The sequence below is a fragment of the Dichotomopilus funicola genome (assembly GCF_033296635.1).
Source record: "Dichotomopilus funicola strain CBS 141.50 unplaced genomic scaffold C8A04scaffold_55, whole genome shotgun sequence".
Taxonomy (NCBI): domain Eukaryota; kingdom Fungi; phylum Ascomycota; class Sordariomycetes; order Sordariales; family Chaetomiaceae; genus Dichotomopilus; species Dichotomopilus funicola.
In genome coordinates, this window is record NW_026944076.1 from 171,519 (window position 1) to 192,119 (window position 20,601).

Genomic DNA, 20,601 nt, shown 5'->3' on the forward strand with positions numbered 1-20,601 from the left:
TTGTGATTGTGTTGTGGTGGAGGGTTCGGACTGAGTGGCCGATTCTGTAGGACCGAGACTGGTGATTGTGTCAACTCGAAGTAGATGAATTTTGAGTCTAACGGATAGAGTGAGTGTGGGTGCACTGCAGTTTCGTTGTATGCCAAGTACAGACAAGTGTTCCTGCTGCTACTCGGCTTCGCCAGCTGTGGAATGGAAGAATGATGATGTCTTTTTAGTACTTATACCGATCCGTACATGCTAATCTTAAGTCATAGCACCAAAGTCAACTCAAAAACAAAGTCCAAACTACTACTACACATGTCAATAAAAGAAACGCATTACTCATTGCACATCCGCCCATTATCAAGAAACATAATCTGTCAAGACCCAACCCATCCCTTTATTCGTTGAACCAGTCCACTCCTTAATTATCCCTTTACCTTCGCATATCCCATCCCATTTACCCAAGGCATCCCAAGGCATACTACCCCATCAACCCCAACTGCGCAAACAACGGCCCCATAGCCACACACCCCCACCCACATTTCTCCAAATACCTCTCCACCACCCCCTTCACCGTCCCAAACCTTACTCTATTCTTTTCCGCCACAGCCAACACCTCATCCCTAACCTCTCCAGCAGGAATCACCACTTCCGCACTCCCCCCCCAACCCACCGCTTCCTCCCCGCCCACCACCTGCTTCTTCACCCGATCAACATCAAACAGCGAAGCGAAGTACTTCAGCTGGTTGTACATCTCCCGCGCGGGGAACTCGTAGTGCATTCTACCCGTGCAGTGGTCTCCGGAGGAGGTACGGGGTGATAAGCAGCGTGCTCCGCCGTAGACGCTGAGTTGGCGGGTACGGTGTCCGCAGCTTGCGTCGTCGCAGACCAGCCAGCCTTCGTAATACCTGTTTGTGTGGGCGCGGACGGCGGATTCGACTTGGGCGACGAGGGAGAGGGTGGGGTAGATGGTGTCGCAGGCTGGGCAGAGGATTCCGGAGGGGGTTACGTGTTGGAGGTGTTTGGGTTGGTTGGCGTCGGAGGCTTCGGCTTCGCTGCCTTGGAGGTTGGCGAGGAGGCCGGGGAAGGGGGAGGAGACTTTGCAGGAACGGCAGCGCAGGGTGAGAGGGGCGCAGTGTTGGAAGCGGATGGCGTCCGGGGTGCGGGATTCGAGGGGGTGGAATTCGTGGCCGGCGCCGGTGGTGCCGGAGTTGGCTCCGTTGTAGGAGGAGGAGTTGTTGGCGTAGCGGCGGGCGTCCAGCCCGAGGTTGTCGGCGAGTTGCGCGGTGGAGGTGCCGATGATGTTGGCGCAGAGACGTTCGACGGGGGGGAAGATTTGTTTCCCGAGGTACCAGTCGATGTCTGGGATGAGGCCGGAGTCGGGCTTAAGCACGTCTTGTGGGGTGTAGGCGCGTTTGGGGGCGGGTTCGGAGGTGGTCTTGCTGTCGCCGGTGATGATGTACGACACGACGTCACCCTTGCGCATGGTCTTGCCGCGGGCGAGCTCGCGCAGGGCGACCTGGACCTGAGGCATGCTGTCGGCGTTGGGGTACTCGCGGGGGGCTTTGCCGAGCTGGGTGAGGATGATGTACTTTTGCGGGGGGATGGCTTGGGAGCGCATCTGGACGGATACCTCACGCAGGTACTCGTGGATGCGCTGGACCGACACCTCGGTGTCGTCGCCTGACAGGATCTCGTCTAGGATGCGCTTGGACACCTCGCGGGAGAGCGGGCAGTACTCGCGACGGCGCATGTCGAGACCTTTGATCTCCATCTTCTCGACAAAGACACCGCCAGGAGTCTCGACCAGGTTGATGGCGGCGTACTTCTTCTTGGCCTGCAGCAGGATGCGGCGGAAGACGTTGTCAATGTCGATCTCAAGGCGGCGGTACTGCTGGTTGACCTCGGCCTTGAACTGGCGACCGACCTTGAAGGCGTCGGCCACGTTGTCGACGTTGGCGTTGATCATGACGGAATCGGTGTCGCCGTAGATGACCTGCAGCTTCATGCTCTCGGCTAGGTCCTTGGTGCTGCGCAGAATCTCACGGCCCTTGAAGGTCGTGAGCACGGCCAAGGGGCGCGCGTAGAACCGCGACTTGGTGTACCCCAAGCACCCGTACATGGAGTTGGCCGTCAGCTTGAGCGCCAGCTGCTTGATGTCCCACGTCGCGATCTGCTCGGGGGTCGCCCCTTTGTCCTTCATCAGGCCTTTGACCTGCCGTCGGCGGCTCACCAGCTGCGAGATGAGTGCCGGCAGCACGCCCTGTTCGTGGTCTTTAGGGACCGGTGGAACGCCTTCTTCTTGTTCGTCGTCGGTCTAGATCCTGTTAGTAAGTTTCTCTCTCTCCAACAAAACAAATGAATAAAAGCGAAAGAGACTTACCGAGCACGTCCGATCAACAGTCGTAAAACAAATGTTGTACTCCTGAATAATCGACGGATACAGCGAGTTGAAGTCCATGACCAGCACAAACTTGTCATACAACCCCCTCTCCGGCTCAAACACCAAGCCACCCTTGTACTTGTCCTTCTTTTTGGTTTTCCCATTCTCATCAGCCCCAACCTCATCCTCATCCTCCCTCTTACCCCCCCGGAAGGGTTGCTTATCCGGGCAGATATACTTTCGTTTATGAAACTCGTGCAGCAAAATGTACTCGTTGCGCTCGGCGCGTGTACCCGTCAGCGTGCGCGCCCAGGAGTTACCCGCCAGGTTGGTCAGCACCAACGTCAGCGGGAGAATCTGCGTGCGCAGGGCTAGGGCTGACACAAAGTACGTGTCGGTCTCGGCGTGGGAGATGTAGTCCATCAGCCCCTCTTTAGTGACCGCCCAAGTCTTGAGCGCAGCTTCGTTGTCGACTTCGCGACGCAGGTTGCTGGGGCTGCCACTGTCGTCTTCCGATGCCAGGTACAGGTTGCACATCTCGGTCAGGCTCCACGACTGGCACTTGAACATGACCGACTTGCCGGCTTCATTAGCCAGATCGCACATCAGCCGCCCAGCCATGATCTGGCGCTCGGCAAAGACATTGCCGCCGACTTTGCCCATCGACGGCGGCCAGGTGGTCTTGCGTAGGCGGCCGAGCCGCGACCACTGGTGTGTCTTCTTCTCGTATAGTCGGTTCAGCAGGATGCTGTAGTCGACACCCTCGAGCTGGTGGCCCAGCAGGATATCTGGGTCGACCAGGTCGATCTGCGCCAGGAAGAAGGACAGCATGTCGGACTCTTGCTTCATCAGCTTGATCAAGCCCCTCTTGTACTTCTGTTGGCGGTCCCGCACCAGCTTTTCAAATCCCAACGGGAACGCGGTGCCCTGCGGGCGGATGAGCGTGAACGTCCGCGAGGGTAGCTTGTCGGCCGGGGTGGTGTCGTTGAGGGAGACGTTCTCGTAGATACGCGCGGAGATGGCCAGAATCTCTTGCTTGTTGTCCTTGGCGTTGAACACGGTGCGCAGCGCCAGGCTCATCAGCGTCAGCGGCGGTGCATCGGTGCCTTCTCCGCCGGTGTTCTCGTTCAATAGGTTGACCATGCCCGGGTGCTCGGCTAGCACCTCGAGCCGGCAGTGCGAGGCGTTCTTGAGCGCGCCAAAGTCGGCGTCGGCGATCTTCAGCCAGCAGGGTCCCTTGATGCGTTTCCAGAGCACAAACTGCTCGAACAGCGACGTGTTGGCGCCGAACGCGTGCAAGAAGGTCTCCCCCTTCGCCCCAATCTCGATCGCCGGCTTAGTGTAGGGGTAGAACAGCTTCAGGTACTCGCCCTCGGTGGGGATCCCGGGCAGCTCGAAGGCATACTTGCGCCGGCACGCCTTGATCTTGTGCATGCCCACCTTCATCGCCGTCATGATCCCGTCCACCTCGTCATACACGTCCATCATCTCCACCGGCTCGTCCGTCTCGACCCCGTGCCGCACCCGGTGCTTACGCGGAAGGAAGTACAGCTTCCGGAGGATGTTGTCCACTTTGACGAAGCAGCTGACGTGCTGGCCCGTCTTCTTGTTTAGCACCTTGCCGAACAGACACAGGCTCCCGTTCGCCTCGGTGTAGTCCGTCCAGTACATGTGCACGCTCCCGTCCTCTTCTACCGCGTCCTTGTAGTCGATCTTGCCCAGGCTGCGCGTCTCCGACTGTGAGCTGCTCAGCACGTTGAGCTTATCGTGGATTCCGTTCCACGCCGATGCGTCGACGGCGGCGGCCTCGGGGGCCTTGACCGGTGACGAGCTCGCGAGCACAGGCTCCGGCTCGGCCTTGATAACCTTCTTGATCTGCCGCGATGCCGACATGTTGACAACGTTTGTGTTCGCAACCGTGCCTGTGTGGAAGACCTCCATCATGTCGTCGTCGTCGTCGTCGTCAAAGTCATCGTATTCGCTCTTCTCCGTTTTTGGCCGCGTCTTGCGCTCCGCAGCCTTGGCCGCGGGCGAGGACGGGGCTGGGTCGCTCATCGCAACGTCCATGGGCACGGGGGGTTCGTTCTCTTCTTCGATGGGCGGTGGCACGAAATCGTCCTCCACCTCCGGTAGGGGTGGGTCGCTGGGCATGGGGGACGACGCCGTGCCGTCGAGCATCTTGGTCCTTTTTGTGACCGGCTGCAGGGTATCCCGCACGGGAGACACAGCTCGGGGCTTCTTTCTCTCCACGGATCTATCCCTCTTCTTGGTTGTCCTCGACGGCACTGGGACATTAACATCCACCGCGTCTAGAAGGTTTTCCATGAACTCATCATCCTCTTCCGTCTTAATGATCTACGGGGTGTGAGTAAGAAGATCCACAGAGCTCGGTGCTGGCTACTGACTTTTGGCTTGGGCTGCACCTTGGCGGCACCCTTTGTGAAGTATTCCGAAATGTTCCGGTCGTTGGCATCTCGCTTCGCCTGTTCATCATCGCGTTGCTTCTTGGCTATACAAGCATAAACATCGGTTAGCGGTGAGCGCCACAACCCAAGCAGCTACAACAATAGGCAAACGCAAAGGCAAAAGACACGTACACTTGCTCTCCTTCCCCCGCGCCGGCAGGGCTTCATCGCTCTCCGACTCATACGTCCGCATGCGGTCCCATTCCTCGCGGCCATCGTCGGCGTAGCCCTCGCCGTTGTCGTCCACCACAAAGTCGTCCTCGTTCAGGCGGTCCCGCACGATCTTCTTGTACTGGTTCTCGTCGACTTCTTCGTACAGGTCTGCCGCGTCTTCGACCTCGTATGTGTCGAACTTCTTCTTGCCCGACTGCCGGAGGGCGCGCAGCTCGGCGAACCGCTCCCGTTTCGTGGCCCGAGGCATGTTGGTGTCGTTTTCGGTTTTCGTTTCTGTCTTTTTTAATTGGGCCGTCCCGTTGCAGCTCTTTTGCTGCTTTCCTTGGTTCGTCCTCGACTGTGTATGATTCGGGAAGTTTGTGGCGAGGAGATACAACTTCAGCAACCTTTCGAGTCTCCTGGAGAGTCAAGATGGGAGGAAACACGGCTTGGGAAGTGGATTGATTGTTGGGGTTGCTGTGTGGGCACTCAGCATGGGTCTCATTCGTTAATTGCCAGTTCACAGCGGGCGCGCTTTTCGCGTGTCTCGCGTCCCGCAACGCGTACCCCTGCACAATTAATTAAAGTGGAAACCTTCTCTGGATGCCAAGAAATCGTCTGCCAAGACCCCACATTGAATGCCAAGCATGTTTCCGGCAGGCATGGAAGAAAAAAGTGCCAAGCATCGCGAAGTGGGAAAGAGCGAAAGATTCCCATCCCACTTCAATCCGAACTTGGAAATTTTCCAGATTCTTTCGACACCACGAGTCCACGAGTCCACCACGCCGTCAATCACGACGGGACCTACCCCGGAGGCAGGCTGTTTCGCTTGGAATATTTGAATTGGTGGTAGTTGGGAGGACACGGCTGGGGTTTAGATTTCCCCTCGCAACTGCACCACTTCTTTTGCCGGATAAAAGATTCGAAACAGGGAACGTCTTGTGGCTGGTACTGTTGAGATCTCACCGGTCCTGTCATGTTTGTCTGCAGGGGCTGCCTGCGCAGCCTTACCGGCGCCGGCGCCGCTGCTGCTCGATTGCGGCCTCGTCTAGCCCCAAATCCGCTACAACAAACTGTCGCGGGCTCGATCGCAAGCCGGCGGTCCTACATGGCCAGCTTAGACCCGAAGGGCTCCCCGAATGACTTATACGCCGATGATTTAGAAGACTTCCGGATCGGCCGCCCTCCAAGAGCTGCGAGAAGACCCGCCCCGACGGACCGACGACCGGACAGATACGACGGGGACGCAGAGTACGAGCAGGTCAGCCAGCAAGCCGGCGAGCTCGCGAGGGCAAAGTACGAGAAGAAGCTCCAAGCTTCTGCTAAGAAACAGCTCTCTCTCGTCTCGGATCCGTACCATGTCGCCCAGCACGTCAACCAGTTCCTGGACAAGAACAACTTCGACATGGCCCTCACGATAGCGCGCATGGCGAGTCGCGACTACCAGACCGAGGTCAGCTGGAACCATCTGATCGACTACCAGATGAAGAACGGCCGTCTGCACGCTGCTGTGGATCTCTTCAACGAGGTGAGTGACCGTCATAAGCCTACACCTCCCTAGCGCTACATTGCAAGCCTTCTAACTAAACCCCCACCCACAGATGAAGAAGCGCGCCCAGGAACCCAACGTCAAGACGTACACCGTCCTCTTCCGCGGCTGCGCCATGTCCACGCATCCCAAGCTCGCCGTCTCCGAGGCGACGCGGATCTACAACGCCATGTTCACTCGCGGCTCGCTGAAGCCCAACACGATCCACATGAACGCCGTGCTCAACGTCTGCGCCCGCGCCAAGGACATCGACAGCATGTTCACCATCCTCAACACGAGCGACCACGGCCTGCGCATGCCGGATGCCTACACGTACACCATCATCATCAACGCCCTTCGCGTGGAAGCGGAGACCATCTCCAAGAGCAATTTAGGTTTGGTCGACGCCGAAGTCAAGCGGGAGGTCAAAAAGTGCATCGAAAGAGCACGGCATGTGTGGTACAACGCGGAGAAGGCGTGGAAGAGAGGCCAGATGATACTGGACGAGCAGGTGGTGTTTTCCATGGCCCGGGTGCTCACCTTGGGCGACTACAAGGACAACGAGAGTGTGTTGGAACTGGTCGAGGAGACGATGCAGATTCCAAGATTCGACCTTCACAACCCGACACTGCCGGCCCAGCCCAAGGTGCCAGGGGAATCGGCCAGCTCGGCCGAGCCAGCCTCAGCGAGTGAAGGCGAGGGCCAGGTTCAGGGCCAGGCGGATTGGTCGGACACAAATAGTAGTAACTCCCCCGCTCCCGTTGTTGACCTCAAAAAGATCTCCCCACGAGAGAAAAGAATGATGGCCGGCCAGCGCAACTCGGCCTTCCAATTCGCCCAGCCCGGTAACCTGGCGCTGTCGGTCATCCTGACGGCGCTCGGCAACCTACGCAAGACGGCCAGCGCGGTCAAGTACTACAACTTCTTCTCCGACGTGCTCAAGGTCCAGCCCGACCCGCACACCCAGATCCTGTACCTCCGGACCTGCACGCTGGGCCATGCGAGCGCCCAGGTCGCCGATATCATCGTCAACATGCCCACCAACATCCTGCTCCCGACCACCTTCCGCCGCGGCTTCCAGGCCTGCATCTACGACAACCTCAACAAGAACGCCTTCGCCAACGCCTGCCGCATCTTCGACCACATGACCCGCCATCTACGCTACGCCGACGCCACAGCCATGCGCCTGTTTCTCCAGGTCGCCCGCGGCAACACCCGGCACTTCTACGACACCGCCGAAGAGAACCCCGACAAGCGCGAGACACTCTCGGAACGGCCTGACCCTTCAGCCGTGCGCCCCTACGAAGACCCCAATACCGTCCCGCCCGCGGCCCCCGCCCACCTCGACCAGCTAGTCGCCGCCCTCGATCGCATGTGGGAACCCTTCCGGATCCTAACGGGCTCCGTGTCGTACCCCTCGCCCGCCCGCAAATACGACGCCGAAGCCCGCATCTTCGGCGGGGTACCGCAATCCCACTCCCCCGAGGAAGAGATGAGCCGCAAGCGCGGCGAGATGCAAGAGATCATGGCCACCGCACGCCGCATGATCTCCGCCATCGACCGCGTCACCAACGACATCGACGCCACAGCTTCCCGCGCCAGCGCCCAACGGGCCGCCGAAGCAGCCGCCGCGCTCAACGCTGCCAACTCGATGACACCCGCCCAGATGCTCGCCGCAGCCCAAGCAGCAGCCGAAGCCTCCGCAGCCGCCAACGCGAACCAACCCCCAAAAGATCCGCAAGCCGTCGCGGCCGAACAACGCCGGCTCGCCAAGGAACAACAGGAGCAGCACGCTACCAACCGCCGGCTGCTCAAGACCTGGCGTCTCCGCCGCATCATCCTCCAGCGCCTCCTCGAACGCTGGCTCATGACTATGCACCCAGACCGCGAACAACCCGAGCAAAAGCACGAGCGCATCGAGCGCGTGGCCAAGAAACGCGCCGAGCGGGCCGCTGCCGATGCCGCTGCTACCTCTGAATCCGGCATCCCCTCTCAAGAACAAATCCCAGCAGAAGAAGAAGAAGGCGAAGGCGAAGACGAAATCGACGCCGCCCTCGCAGAATACGACCAACTCCGGCGCACGCACTCCCAACCGCACCTGCACCCCTACCGAGTCCCCGTCCCCCCCTCCAACCCCCCTCAACCCCCCACAGGCGACGGCCGTCTCGGCGAACCCCTCCCCAACCAACTCGACCAAATCGACCGCATCATCGACATCCGCGCGGCCAAAGCCCAAGCAGAAGGCCGGCCCCAACCCCGAAGCCCCTACGAAGAAGACTCCACACCCACGCCCAACACCGCAAGACCAACCCCAAAACAAAACACAGACCTCTCCTCCGCCCTCAAAAGAGCAGACCGCCAAAACATCACAGTCCTCGAAGAATTTACCCTGCCCTATCAACGGCGGTACAACAAAAAGATTGCCACGGGGACCTGGGGCCAGCGGCAGAATAGACGGAATCCTTCTTCTTCTTCTCGATCTGGATCTGGATGGGGACGACGTGGGTAGGGAATAGAAATAGAGAGAAACTACAGAGAGGGAGTGAGTGAGAGTAACTGAGAAAGATGGGGTACCTATCATAAGGGTGATGGGACGAGGGATATAGAGATCATGACGATGACGAACGATGCAAAGCAGGGATTGGATTTAGGAAGACACAAAGGCTAAAATGTAACATTATCATGTAGAACAACACTGTACGCATAAAAAACGGACGGCATCTTACGAGTTTTGTATAAGCAGTTAACACGCTTCCACCTCACCCCATGGGCAAAGGCGCAATCACCACTTCATTAGAGTCACCCGTTTGTGTGTATGTCTTTTGCATATTTCTACAGTGTCCTAACCATCTCTCCTCAACCAATGACCATACTCCAAGCTACTCGGACGGAAGTCATCTCAGGGTCTTGTTCGTCGCATCTATCAATACTGATTATAGTATGCAGTCTACCCTAACCATCACCTGTTATCCGCCCCTTATCAAAAGACACTCGCAGGGTGCAACACAACCCTCGGCCTGCCCCCTCTCTCACCCAACAGGACCACATCTCCGTTCCTCCCGTACCCGTTTAGTCTCCGAGTCTCGCTCGGCCATCGAAAGTCGCCCAGCTCGTTTTCCTCATCTTCAATATCCCGGGTTGGAGTTAGTGCCCTCAAAAGAGCCTCCTCGTCTCCTCCATCTCCTTGGTCCACAATCCTCACAGAATCCAAACTCCCATCCCTGCGGCTCTCTAAGCTCGGGCGAGGAGGTGTCAGGGGGGGCGATGATTCTGCTGTTGACCCAGAACGAGTCAATGCCCCAGGTGAGCTTTTCTGGGATGCCGCATCGCTACCGCGGGAGGCCGAGCGGGCGGAGTGAACCGAGGAAGACCTGCGAGAAAGCGTCATGGCAACCTGTTCCGGCGTTGAAGGTGGTGACCCTTCGGGAGACCAAGTCGGGGAAGACAGCTGGTATCTCTTGGGACTGTTCGCCAACTCATGTATCGAGGGGGCCGGGGTTGGCGGAACTGATCTGGGGTGAGTAGTGTTGCCTCTGAACATGACAGCGTCATATTAGCAACGTCCCCTATGATGAAAGTCAAAGAAATAACAAAAATAGATGGGCAAGTAAGTTCAAGAAAATAAAATAAAAAAGAATGGGAATCAAAAAGCTCACCGCCTACCTCTCCTATGCCCCCCCGGAAACGGAGGCGAGGTACAGTAGGCGGCTACGAAAACCCTTTTTAAGGTTTTACTCCGTGACAACTCCAGTGTTCGAACCCGGAGCCCAAGGTTTTGTGGTGTACCCAAAGCGCCCACAGCCACCCCACTGGGCTATTGTTGTGGGGGGCGGTGAAAACGGTGTACGCGGAACTGGTTTATAGAGGGTGGGCGGGTTGCGACAAGAGGGAGGGAAGGCGCGGTAAACAAGACAAGACGCAAGAATATGCCACTCACTCGGAAGAATCGGCGGACATGATAGTCCACAGAGTCCGTAGAGCAGGCCTCGGTGATGGACGGGAGTGTGACAAGTCTTGTGTACATTAGCATAATGACCACAACGGCTTGTTGCAGGCTAGGGCGTCTCGACTCACTCCTATCGTTGCGGTCTTCGTAGAAGCGGAAATCACCGTCTACGATCTCTGGTGCCACCCCTAGTTAGCATCGCAACTCCACTTCCACATCGCAAGTAAACCACCTCTCTCACCTCGGACAGCCTTATGCACCCCAAATCGGAACGAGCTCCAACTACCCGTATTCACCGCATAACCCGGCCGGACAGGCGCGGACTGGTCCAGGAAGTTCTCCTTGTCCTCGTCCGATAACGATGGCGAGCGGCTGAACACATCAACCTTCCGCCGACGAAACCTCGCCGGCAGAGTGTTTAACTGGAACCGCCCTTTCAAGCGATGGCGTTTTGGGGGTGTCAGAGCCGGCGAGATCTCTGGAGTCGACACGGGATCCGTGGGGGGCGAGGAGGAAGGGGACTCCGCCATCTCGATTTGAAGATACTGGGAGCTCCCTGACGATCCCAGGGCGGCGTGGCGGCCCTGACTGTGGAAACGGCTGCCCACCGACTGAAACCAACCGCGTTTGGTTTTGATAAGTGGCCGGGCTGCGACATCTTGAGCAATGCTGTTGTCCACGGTTGCGGTCAAGACAATGGGGGTATCCCGGCGGAGGAGAAAACGCGAGGTCTTGCGGCGGAGCGAGTCCACGATCGAGCCGCGTGGGCTGCTTGTGCCGGTGGTGACCGGCGTGATGAGGCTCGCCTGGTCGTTTTGACCGCCGGAGCTGGGGGTCGTCGACATGTTTGGGGGAGCAAAGTGGTTATAATATTGAATTCGATACAACGTGATAAGACGGTGTGCAAAGAAGATAGAAGGGGGAAGACATGAGTCTCCCAAGTAATGATACCAAAATAACTCCTGGGCCAACTTTCCACCCCATGAAAGACGGATGGTTGTTCCGGCAAGGCCATCCACAAGAAACAAAGAGAACGACAAAAGAAGGATGACGACATAGAGCTGGGGAAGGTGCCCTCTTCCATATTGGTGCTAATGGAAGGAGAGTCAATCGATGTAGGTTATTGAGAAGGCGCCCCCCGTGTATCTCAACAACAGCAGTCGCGACCCGGCCAGGTATCGTACAGGCGAGTACACGCCCCAAGACATACCTGACACGGTGACTACTGACACGGTGACTATCACCTCGGCTGTGTATGGTGGATCTATCAAAGCAAGTCAGCAGGTTGACATCGAAAAGGAGAAAGCAATGGACCTTACATCGGGGTTTCTTTCACTTCCAGGAGAAACCCCCTAGTGGCCCAACAGAATGGAGAAAAGGAGCAAAGGGTCACCTGAAAACACTAGATACGCCATGCCTAACCGCCACCATGACAAACGAACCCATTGCTTCCATTCCATCATTCCGGCATTAAAAGGCATGCGTGCGTGTGTGCAGTGTATCTATCTGTGGTGCTCATGTGTGAAGTGGACTAAACCTCAAAAAGCCAATCGATGTGTTTCATCCATCCAGCCAGCCAGCCAGAACCCCCGGCAAATCTCCATCTCCCACCTCTCTCACCCCAGATCCCCATTTTCAGATAGATAGATGCCTGCTTCTAGGTTCCCATCCCAGAAACACATCCACCATATTACCCATTATCATGGAACCCCAGTACAACACACAAAACAACACTAAGCGATTAAGGACCCCTTATCTCCCCGATCGCCCAGCCCCACTGCCAAAACCCCTCCCCCAGCGATTCGTCTTCATAAGACTATCGCTGTACAACCCGCCACTCCCAGCAGCAGGGCCGGTAGGCGGTGCCTTGCCATTCCCCGTTGATGTCTTTGACTCGGCGCGGTCGGTATCCATCGGGTCGTCGAAGCCGTACGAGCCGTCGACGACTGCATCTTGATGATTATCGTAGGAGGCGCGCCTTGTTGTGGTGGCGGGTGTGGAGGGGGTGTTGCCGGGTTTGAGGTAGACGCTGAGGACACGACCATCGGCCTGGATGCAGAAAGAAAATGGGTTAGTTGACAACGAGCCTTCGAACTTTGGTGGCACCGAAAAAAAAAGAGCCCAAAAACATACCGTCTGATTATTAAACGTATTGACCACGTTATCCGCGCCCTCCTTGCTCTCAAACACAATCTCCGCAATCACCAGCGGGTGGTGCTTGATAATACGGCAGTCGGTAACAATCCCGCCCACAGGCGTCACCGCGCTCTCAATATCCGCCGCCGTCGTCCCCGGCGCAAAGTTCTGCGCCATCACTACAAACGGCCCCGCCAGCCCGCGGATCGTCATGCCCTTGTTGAACGAGCTAGCCGCCGTGGCTTTCTGTGTCATCGCCTTGGGACCCGTCGGGATGGGTGTATTGCCGTTGGCCGCTTGCTGCTTCTGCTGCTGTTGACCGCCACCGCGCGAGGACTGCAATTCCGTCCTTATCAAGGCTTGCGCAACCCTTGCGGCGCGACGTGTCTGGCGGTGGTGGCTAGCCGGTCCGGTGTAGGGGGCATTGGGATCGGTGATGCGCGCGGCGAGCGACCCGGCGCCGCTCCCGTTGGCCTTCTTGCTGCCAGCACCGTTGCCGTTCGTGTTTTGTTGAGCCCGGGGACCCCGTGGTATCTCGCGGTGCAGATCGTGTGTCCATTCCCCATCGATATTGCCGGTGCTGTGCCGCAGGCGGCTGGCGGGCTCTGCGCGCTGCTGTTATCGGTCGGGGGTTAGCAAGGGAAGATCCGGACGACCTAATATTTTAATGGTCGTGTCCCTACCTTCTTCACACCAGCGCGGCTGGCCAGACTCCCAGCGAGGCTACCAGCGGGCGACGGTGACGACTTGTTGGAAGCAGGCGACGGACGGTCCTTGTTGAAAATCTTGGCGGCAAGCGCCTCGTTCTTCTTGCGATCGCGAGCTAGTAGAAAGCAGTTGGTATCGTGTAATTACTATCGAGCTTGGCGCGCGGCGCCGGGGACTTTCACATACCATCATGGATCATCTTCTCCAAGTTTGGCGCAGCCTTGCCGCCATTCTTGTCGGTCGCGGCCATGGTGCAAACAAAGAGGTAACGAACGAGTGGGATCGAAGGTTTGTATTCGGAGTAAAATCCAATCACTGTACTGCCCGTAAATCAAAAGCTTAGATAAACTAAATCTTTAGTGAAATGGGCGAGGTCGGCTTGAGCGCGTGGTGGCGATGATAATGCGGAGGGTTTGTTCTTCAGAAGTTCGGTCTTGTGGTTGGACGAATCTTAATTCCCTGCGCTGCTTCGTGTGAGCTGAGCAGCCGCGTTTTTTGGCGCGCGTCGAGGGGATCCCACAGCTTAAAAGCGCCGACCGCACAGTCCGAACTTTGAGCAGACGCTGAAGGTCGCACTGTATCCCACACGTTGTCTCCTAAGGTTCCTCTTATTGAGAGCTAAGTACAATAGTTACTCTTGATGCTCTTATTCTGCTTATTCTCTCATTGTGATATCAGAAAAGGTAAGGTTTCTTTTCTCGATAAGTCTACAACGCACTTTGCCGCAGCCTGTTAGTATTCTATCTGGCATGTCAGTGAGTCTTGTAAAACGACCACCGTCATAACCCTCTCCACTTCTTCCTCTTAGGTCGGGACTGACATGGTTTCGCCCATTCCCGATCTCTCACTCCACGAAAAAGGAGGAATCAGCAGGCTAGCACCATAGAACAACAAGCAACCAATAGTTAATGTCACGGAGACGACAATACACGGCATAACAATGCAATTCGAAACCGAAGCCTCCATAGCCATAGTGACACTCTGTCGGCCAGCCCTGAAGAAAAAAATAAACGGGTAAATACTGCGAAGCTAACAAACAAAACAACAAAGGGGACCGACCAACCCCAAGCTAGTCCAGACACAAACGCGGCCACACAGATGAGAGTGAGCGAGAACGGAGAGCAACAAGGCGGGGACAAAGAAAAAGAAAAGCAATTGCAATTGCAATTTGCAGCCAACTGGACAAGTGAGGGACCTCTGGAACCCATAAACCACCATCATGCTCGTCGTCAGGCCCGTTTCGCCTCGCCTCGCCTCGCCCTCCTTTGCCCCCTTTCCGTTTCCCTTCGCATCGCCCCTTTCGGGTGGCTTGACTCCATATCCAACTAGCAGTAACCGCCTGCCTCCATTCTCCCAATGCCCGCTATCCTCATGCTTCGCGGTCCCTAACCGCATGATGCACCCCACTGACCCTCCCTTAATGCCACTGTCCTTGCCCACCTCCCACGAAACCTTCCCCGAGCGCACCCTCCTCCAGATTCCGAATAAAGTCCCGGTTGCTTCCTCCCCTGCCGCCGCCCTGCTGCGCTCTGCTTCCCCTTCTCGGCTGTCGGTTGGAGGTTTGGTGGTCCATACCGGCCAGGCCCTCGGGCGGCGGTGGGTAGTACGCAGGACTGGGCTGCAAGCGAATCGGCTGGTTGGGGTCAAGGTGGCTCGCCACGCGCTGGATGGCGGCGGGAATGCCGCTCTGTTGTTGTTCCATGGTCGATGCGCGCTGTCGTGACCGGTTCTGCTGCTGCTGTGCGTACAAGCTCGACTGGGCGTAGTTCGCTGGTGGCATCTGCACGGGTGCTTGCGCCAGGCCCAGCTGGTTGTATCCGGCACCACCATTCCCTTGCTGGCCGCTGTATGGTGGCGGCGCCCCAGTGTGCGAGCCGGTCGGGGTGTACATGTTGTTGGCACTCCCGTACATTTGCTGTTGCTGCTGTTGCTGCTGCTGTTGTTGTTGTTGCTGCTGTTGAGGCTGTGGTGGGTGGCCTTGTTGTTGGTACTGGACAGCACCCATGGACCCGTAACCACCCTGAGCGGCCGTGGTTGCAGCGGCCTGAGCTTGTGCGGCTTGTGCCCGTTGCTTACTCAAAGCCTCGGCCTGTATTTGTTGTTGTGTACCTGGGGCCGGTGACCGATTGAGGGCGCTGGATTTGAGGTTCATCGGTGGCACGAATTGGCCGGTGTACTTTTGTTGTGTGATAAAAGGATGGAGCTTAGCCTGCTGCGGGGACCATCGCTCGAGGGGGTTGATCATAAGCAGACCCCTAACGAAGTCGATGAACGCAACGCGGTTGTTCATTTCTATCAAAACCAGTCAGCAACAAGCCGCAAGCGTCACGATGGAGTATAAAAAGAAAGAAAACGAAGGGAACTTACCACGATCGACTTCCGATGGCTTCATGTTCTTCCGCGGCATCGGGTACGACTTGATGATTTCAGGCAGGGTATTCGCCTGGAAGTACTTCTTGCTAGGCTGCTCCTTGACGCCGCGTTCCCTCGAATATTGCTCCATGCTCTTCAGGTGGTACGTCCTCCGGCCGTACTCGTCCTGCCTCTTCTCAAAAAAATCCCCAGACTGTTTCCCCATCTCGATCATCCAATTTGGAGGGTTTCCGAGCATCTCGACGATCCGCGAGACTTGGTTGTATTCAGAGGAGCCCGGGAAAAGGGGGAGACCAAGGAAGAGTTCGACGACGATGCACCCGAGAGACCACATGTCGATGGCGGAGGAGTACGGAAGGCCGAGCAGGACCTCGGGTGAACGGTAGAAACGGGATTGGATGTAGGTGTAGACTGTCTGTCGCTCGTCGCAAGCGGATCCGAAATCGATAATCTTGATGATCGGGCTCTCGAGATTTTTAAGCAGAATGTTCTCTGGTTTCAAGTCGCAGTGGATCAACCGTGCCTTGTTCAGCAAGGTCAAGCCGTTCAACAGTTGCTGGGCAAACACTCGGACAAGCGTTGTGCTGAGGCCGCGGAATTGATTCTGCTTGATCAGCTCATACAAGTTCACGCTCAACAGCTCGAACACTAGGCATAGATGCTGCCGGTGGATGAAGGTGTCTTTGAGCCGTAGGACGTGGTGATCGTCGTTCTTGTCCAGCTTGGTGTTGAGCTACACGCAAATTGTTAGTTTCCAAAACTTCAGGATGTGGACCAAGGTGGCGTACCAAATCCAAGACCGAAACCTCCATCATACTTTGATTAAAGTACGCAGTGCGGTTCTTGATGACCTTGACGGCAACTACCTCTTGAGTCTTCATGTTCTGGCACTTCACTACCTGACCGAATGTACCTTGGCCAAGAACGTCAAGGATCAGATACCGGTTCCTGAGACGTCCAGTCGTTAGCTTCTGCATCTTTTTTTGGTTCGCCCGTCAATTGAAAACCGTACTTATGGCCCGCCTCCTCCGATCCAAGAATGTCGTTGACATAAAGGATGTAATCACTATCCTCGTTGTCGTAACCATCGTTCTTCATCCCCTTACTAGGCTTCGTCAAGACACGGCGGGGGTTGCGGGACGATTCATATTTGAAACCGGGGTTGCAAATGCGGTAAGTGGCGGGGAGCTGCACGGTAAGCGCTTGGAGGGGCTGTCTCACAGGGGAAAGCAGGTTAGCGAGATTCGAAACTATCCCCAAGGACACACACGCGGGGGGTTGAGCTGCGATGAACCACCAGAGCACAACAAATGGAGGACTCACGCTAATGAAGCCGCCTTCTGGGTTCGCACGCCGGAACGGAGGCTGGTCGTTGACCTTGGGCTTGAGGTCTGTGGGCCCGCGAATCCGCTTGAACTCAGGGACCGGGCCCCTGTCGTGCTGGACAGGAGCGGCCGATTGAGGCGGGGCACGCTTGGGCGACTTGGGGTCCGCATACGAGCCATCCATAGCGGCCGACGACGGTGAGTATGAATCTTGATGCGAGCCGGTTCCGTACGGGCTGATGGGCGGAAGTTGAGGTGCCGCTACTTGGCGAGCGTTGCCGCCGCCGTAGTAGGGGCTTTGTTGTTGGGACGGGACCGCGTAGTCGGACGAGCGGGTGGGCGACTGGCGCTGCGAGGGTTGCTGCGACGAGAACTGGCTCGAGGCGCCCGACTTGGGCCCGTAGGGGGAGGTGGGCGACATCACCTCCATGGGGGAGTACCTTTGGGCGGCAGCCGAAGGTTCCTGCTGGAGGTTGGCAGTGCGGCCGCTGCTCGAGAGGTGATGTTGGTGAAGGGGTCGCATCGGGTATTTGGCGTTGGAATACGCATCGTGGGAGTCTTGCATCGACACATCGCCGTTACCGTCGCGCAGGTGCGGGCTTGCCATGGGCGAGGTGGCGGATGATGTTGTCTGGTGCGGGTTGAGGCCGCCTTGGTAATTATCGTACTTGAAGCCGGCAGGCGGTGCTTGCGCCGGGTTCTGGCCGCCCGAATTGGAGCCAAAGTCGCGCGGCGACATTTGGCTCGATATCTGCCCTGACAACTGCCCCGACATCTGGCTGCCGGCGCTTCCATTGTACCGTCGCTGGCCACCGGCGCTGGCAGGGTCGTTGTACGCCTGCCATTGCTCCATGGCTGCTGGTGCTGGGGGGCAACGGGGGGAACGGACGGCGGGCGCTCACTGATTGTGGGCGGTTGTTTGTTGTTTTGGGGATCGGGGATGGTGGGTGTGTGTAAACGCACGCAACTTTGGGGTCGGGTCCTCTGCTGCCCCGTCCTTGGGCTCGCTCCTCTCTTCTCTTTCGATCTTCGTGCGGAGGGCGGGGACCCGCTTGCTGAACACACTCGGTGCAAGCACACAGCAAGCACTTGGAACTCGACCACTGCTCTCTGGGCCAAGAAAGCGGGTCAGCCACGGGCAGCCGGCGGACGGCCCACCCCACTTTGCTCTGCTCTTCCAGTGGGCGTTCTCAGGCAGGCAGCCAGGCCGAGCCAGGCCCTCGAGCAGGGGTGGATTGGGAAGCGGCGCTTGGGTGCGACGCGTTTGGCAGGAGCTGCTGTGTCTGAGAAGGAGAATTTGATGGGGGCGGGGAAGACCCGGTGCTCAATGGCTGCAGAGGGGCCGGAGGAGGGGAACGAAGGGACCTTAGCTGCTGCGGTACGGTCGATCAGCTCTTCTAGCCAGCCGTGGAGTTGGACAAATCCGGGATTGCACGAATGGTTTCAGACACCGGAAGCAAAAATTCTAGAGACACCAATGGTGCCGGAAGACTAATGACTGACTAGATTTGTTGATGAGCCGGAAGAGTCACGGATGACAATGGCATGGGCGATGGGGGTCTGCTGGCCCGGCCCGAGCCCCGCTTAGCACCGAGTTAGCGCAACAGACCAAAGCCCACACAGGGAACACCAAGTTTCAAACTTTCAAAGCAGTCCAGTGCTGCTTGCTCATTTCGAAACTGTCAACCACCAAGCTGCGCTTCGGATATGTGTATACCGTAAGTTACAGACGACAGAACCCCGTCTAGGAGACTTTACCACTGCCCAGAAATCAGAGCCCAAAAAAAGAAGAGAAAGGTAGAAAAAGTGGCTCCTTGCCTACTCCCTCCTGATCCATATGAGGAGCCCGAGTTGACTGATGTTCTCGAACTCGCCAAACTTCAGCGCCCCTTCCCGTTCCCAATTCCAGACTTCCGTCCCTCCATTTGCCGAGCTCCGGTTTCGAGCTTCCCTGGAACTCCTCTGATCTCTTTCATGCAATCGTCATTGTCTTCTTTAACCCGAAGCTGGGGCCTCTTAGAAAACACATACCTGCGTGGAAAGGTAGATTCGAAAACGGCCAAGGAACGGCGAGCACGCAAGCACACCTAGCCCGCGAGGAAGGTCGGCAAAGCTGGAGGTGGTCGGCATCAACTATTCTGCAAGTTAGGCACATCACGGTAGTTCCGTCATTGTCTCTGATGACGGCCAACTTCTTGAAGTAAAACAGCGTGACAGCCGACGGCACCACTACACAGCTTTCTTCCAGGCGCCGAAAAGCGTGGCGAATTGATGCCCAACCCTCCGTCCATTCCTCTCGCCCTCAACCACTCGACCCCCGGGCCTTCGCCCTGCATGATGGACACTGGATCTACTTATGTTGCACTCCCTTCTAACGGCTGTACATTGCGCAGGTACATACCTAGGTAGGAATTTTAGTCATTTGTTCCTGGCCACGACCTAGGTAGGCTTTTCCCGAATTTTGAGGTTATGCATAGGTCTGCTTATCGGAGGCGACGGGAATAGCATTCACTAGAGGAATGGCAAGACAAATGGCAGACAACCAACAGCCGAAGGAGGTTTCCTTTTGCAATTATTTCACCGCTATCCAAGAAAAAAGGGCACTGATTTTGTCTTCCCAACCAACTAACCGGGTTGATATTCATTTGTTCCAAACCGGCGATCAGTTTTTCCAGCCGTTTTCTTCAAAGTCGCCAACCCTTTCCCCAGTGTGGGAATGCATGTGCACGAGCGACACAGATGTTTTGCGCACTCATCTGAAGGTGTGAACATGCCGCCAAGCTGGCTCCTGCTTCTACCAAAATGACCAACAAGAATCCTTATAGAGATTGGAAAGGGATTAGATCGCACTCGAATTTAGCCCGCCAAACGGGATAACGCCTATTTTCCGCTCTGCCTCTCTCTTTTGCCCACCCCTTGATGACTAAGTTGAAGGAAGCGCAGAAGGTGCGTGGAGAGTATTCAAGACGACCTACGGCTCCGGCTTAGAAGATGCAGCTCAAGACGAGCTAGCGGTAGAAACCGCGGAAAAGCAAACAGGGGATGGCTGAGCCACGGAACATAGCAAAAGGCGACCGGGTAAACAGAGATAGGAACGTTTCGCCAGAAATCAAGCAAGTGGTATCGTCTCGTATCGTATCCATCACGGCGTGAGAAGGGAAATAAGTAAGGCGAAACACATGCCATAGAATCAATCATTTTTGAGACGTCAAGAAGCTTGATATCAGGAGAGATACGTGAGAAGATTGCTGAGGAGATAGCGAAAGAAATAAAAGGTAACGCAGGAGCCGACCGGATTATATCCGCGGGGATATCACTGCAATAGGAGAGAGGAAAAACAGAGGGCAAAAATCGAAGGCGAAGACGACGACAGCGGCGACGGCGACGATAACGAGAAGCGCAATCTGTAAAGAGAGAAGAAACGGAGATAATACACGGAACGGAAAGAAGTAAGACAAAGCACGCTCATTTCCCGACCAGATTCCCCGAAAATCAACTCGAATGACCGCCTGAAAGGTTCCTAAGATCATAAAAGGGCGTTTCGACGTTTGGAAGAAAATTGTAAAGTTCCCGTATCAGTGATGGTCACAGGACCAGAT

At 56.7% G+C, this 20,601-nt stretch overlaps 5 protein-coding genes across 5 annotated transcripts; 1 reads left to right on the forward strand and 4 right to left on the reverse strand.

Annotated features, from left to right (window-relative positions):
- Window positions 1-466: 466 nt before the first annotated feature.
- On the reverse strand, window positions 467-5,254 carry C8A04DRAFT_13910 (uncharacterized protein; the record flags this gene model as incomplete). The annotated part of the gene is made up of 4 exons (XM_062777897.1): window positions 467-2,302; window positions 2,369-4,723; window positions 4,774-4,877; window positions 4,966-5,254. The coding sequence occupies 4 exons, from the start codon at window positions 5,252-5,254 to the stop codon at window positions 467-469; spliced, it is 4,584 nt and encodes a 1,527-aa protein (XP_062635040.1).
- Window positions 5,255-5,962: 708 nt separating this feature from the next.
- On the forward strand, window positions 5,963-9,023 carry C8A04DRAFT_30783 (uncharacterized protein; the record flags this gene model as incomplete). The annotated part of the gene is made up of 2 exons (XM_062781521.1): window positions 5,963-6,514; window positions 6,588-9,023. 2 exons carry the CDS (start codon window positions 5,963-5,965, stop codon window positions 9,021-9,023), a joined length of 2,988 nt encoding a protein of 995 aa, XP_062635041.1.
- Window positions 9,024-10,447: 1,424 nt separating this feature from the next.
- On the reverse strand, window positions 10,448-11,305 carry C8A04DRAFT_38943 (uncharacterized protein; the record flags this gene model as incomplete). Its single annotated transcript, XM_062784394.1, has 2 exons — window positions 10,448-10,527; window positions 10,702-11,305. 2 exons carry the CDS (start codon window positions 11,303-11,305, stop codon window positions 10,448-10,450), a joined length of 684 nt encoding a protein of 227 aa, XP_062635042.1.
- A 907-nt stretch (window positions 11,306-12,212) lies between these two features.
- C8A04DRAFT_13896 (uncharacterized protein) lies at window positions 12,213-13,554 on the reverse strand (the record flags this gene model as incomplete). The annotated part of the gene is made up of 4 exons (XM_062777893.1): window positions 12,213-12,509; window positions 12,594-13,208; window positions 13,280-13,419; window positions 13,491-13,554. The coding sequence occupies 4 exons, from the start codon at window positions 13,552-13,554 to the stop codon at window positions 12,213-12,215; spliced, it is 1,116 nt and encodes a 371-aa protein (XP_062635043.1).
- Window positions 13,555-14,721: 1,167 nt separating this feature from the next.
- Window positions 14,722-17,855, reverse strand: C8A04DRAFT_13931 (kinase-like domain-containing protein; the record flags this gene model as incomplete). The annotated part of the gene is made up of 5 exons (XM_062777901.1): window positions 14,722-15,596; window positions 15,672-16,410; window positions 16,466-16,625; window positions 16,690-16,889; window positions 17,001-17,855. The coding sequence occupies 5 exons, from the start codon at window positions 17,853-17,855 to the stop codon at window positions 14,722-14,724; spliced, it is 2,829 nt and encodes a 942-aa protein (XP_062635044.1).
- Between the last annotated feature and the right edge of the window lie 2,746 nt (window positions 17,856-20,601).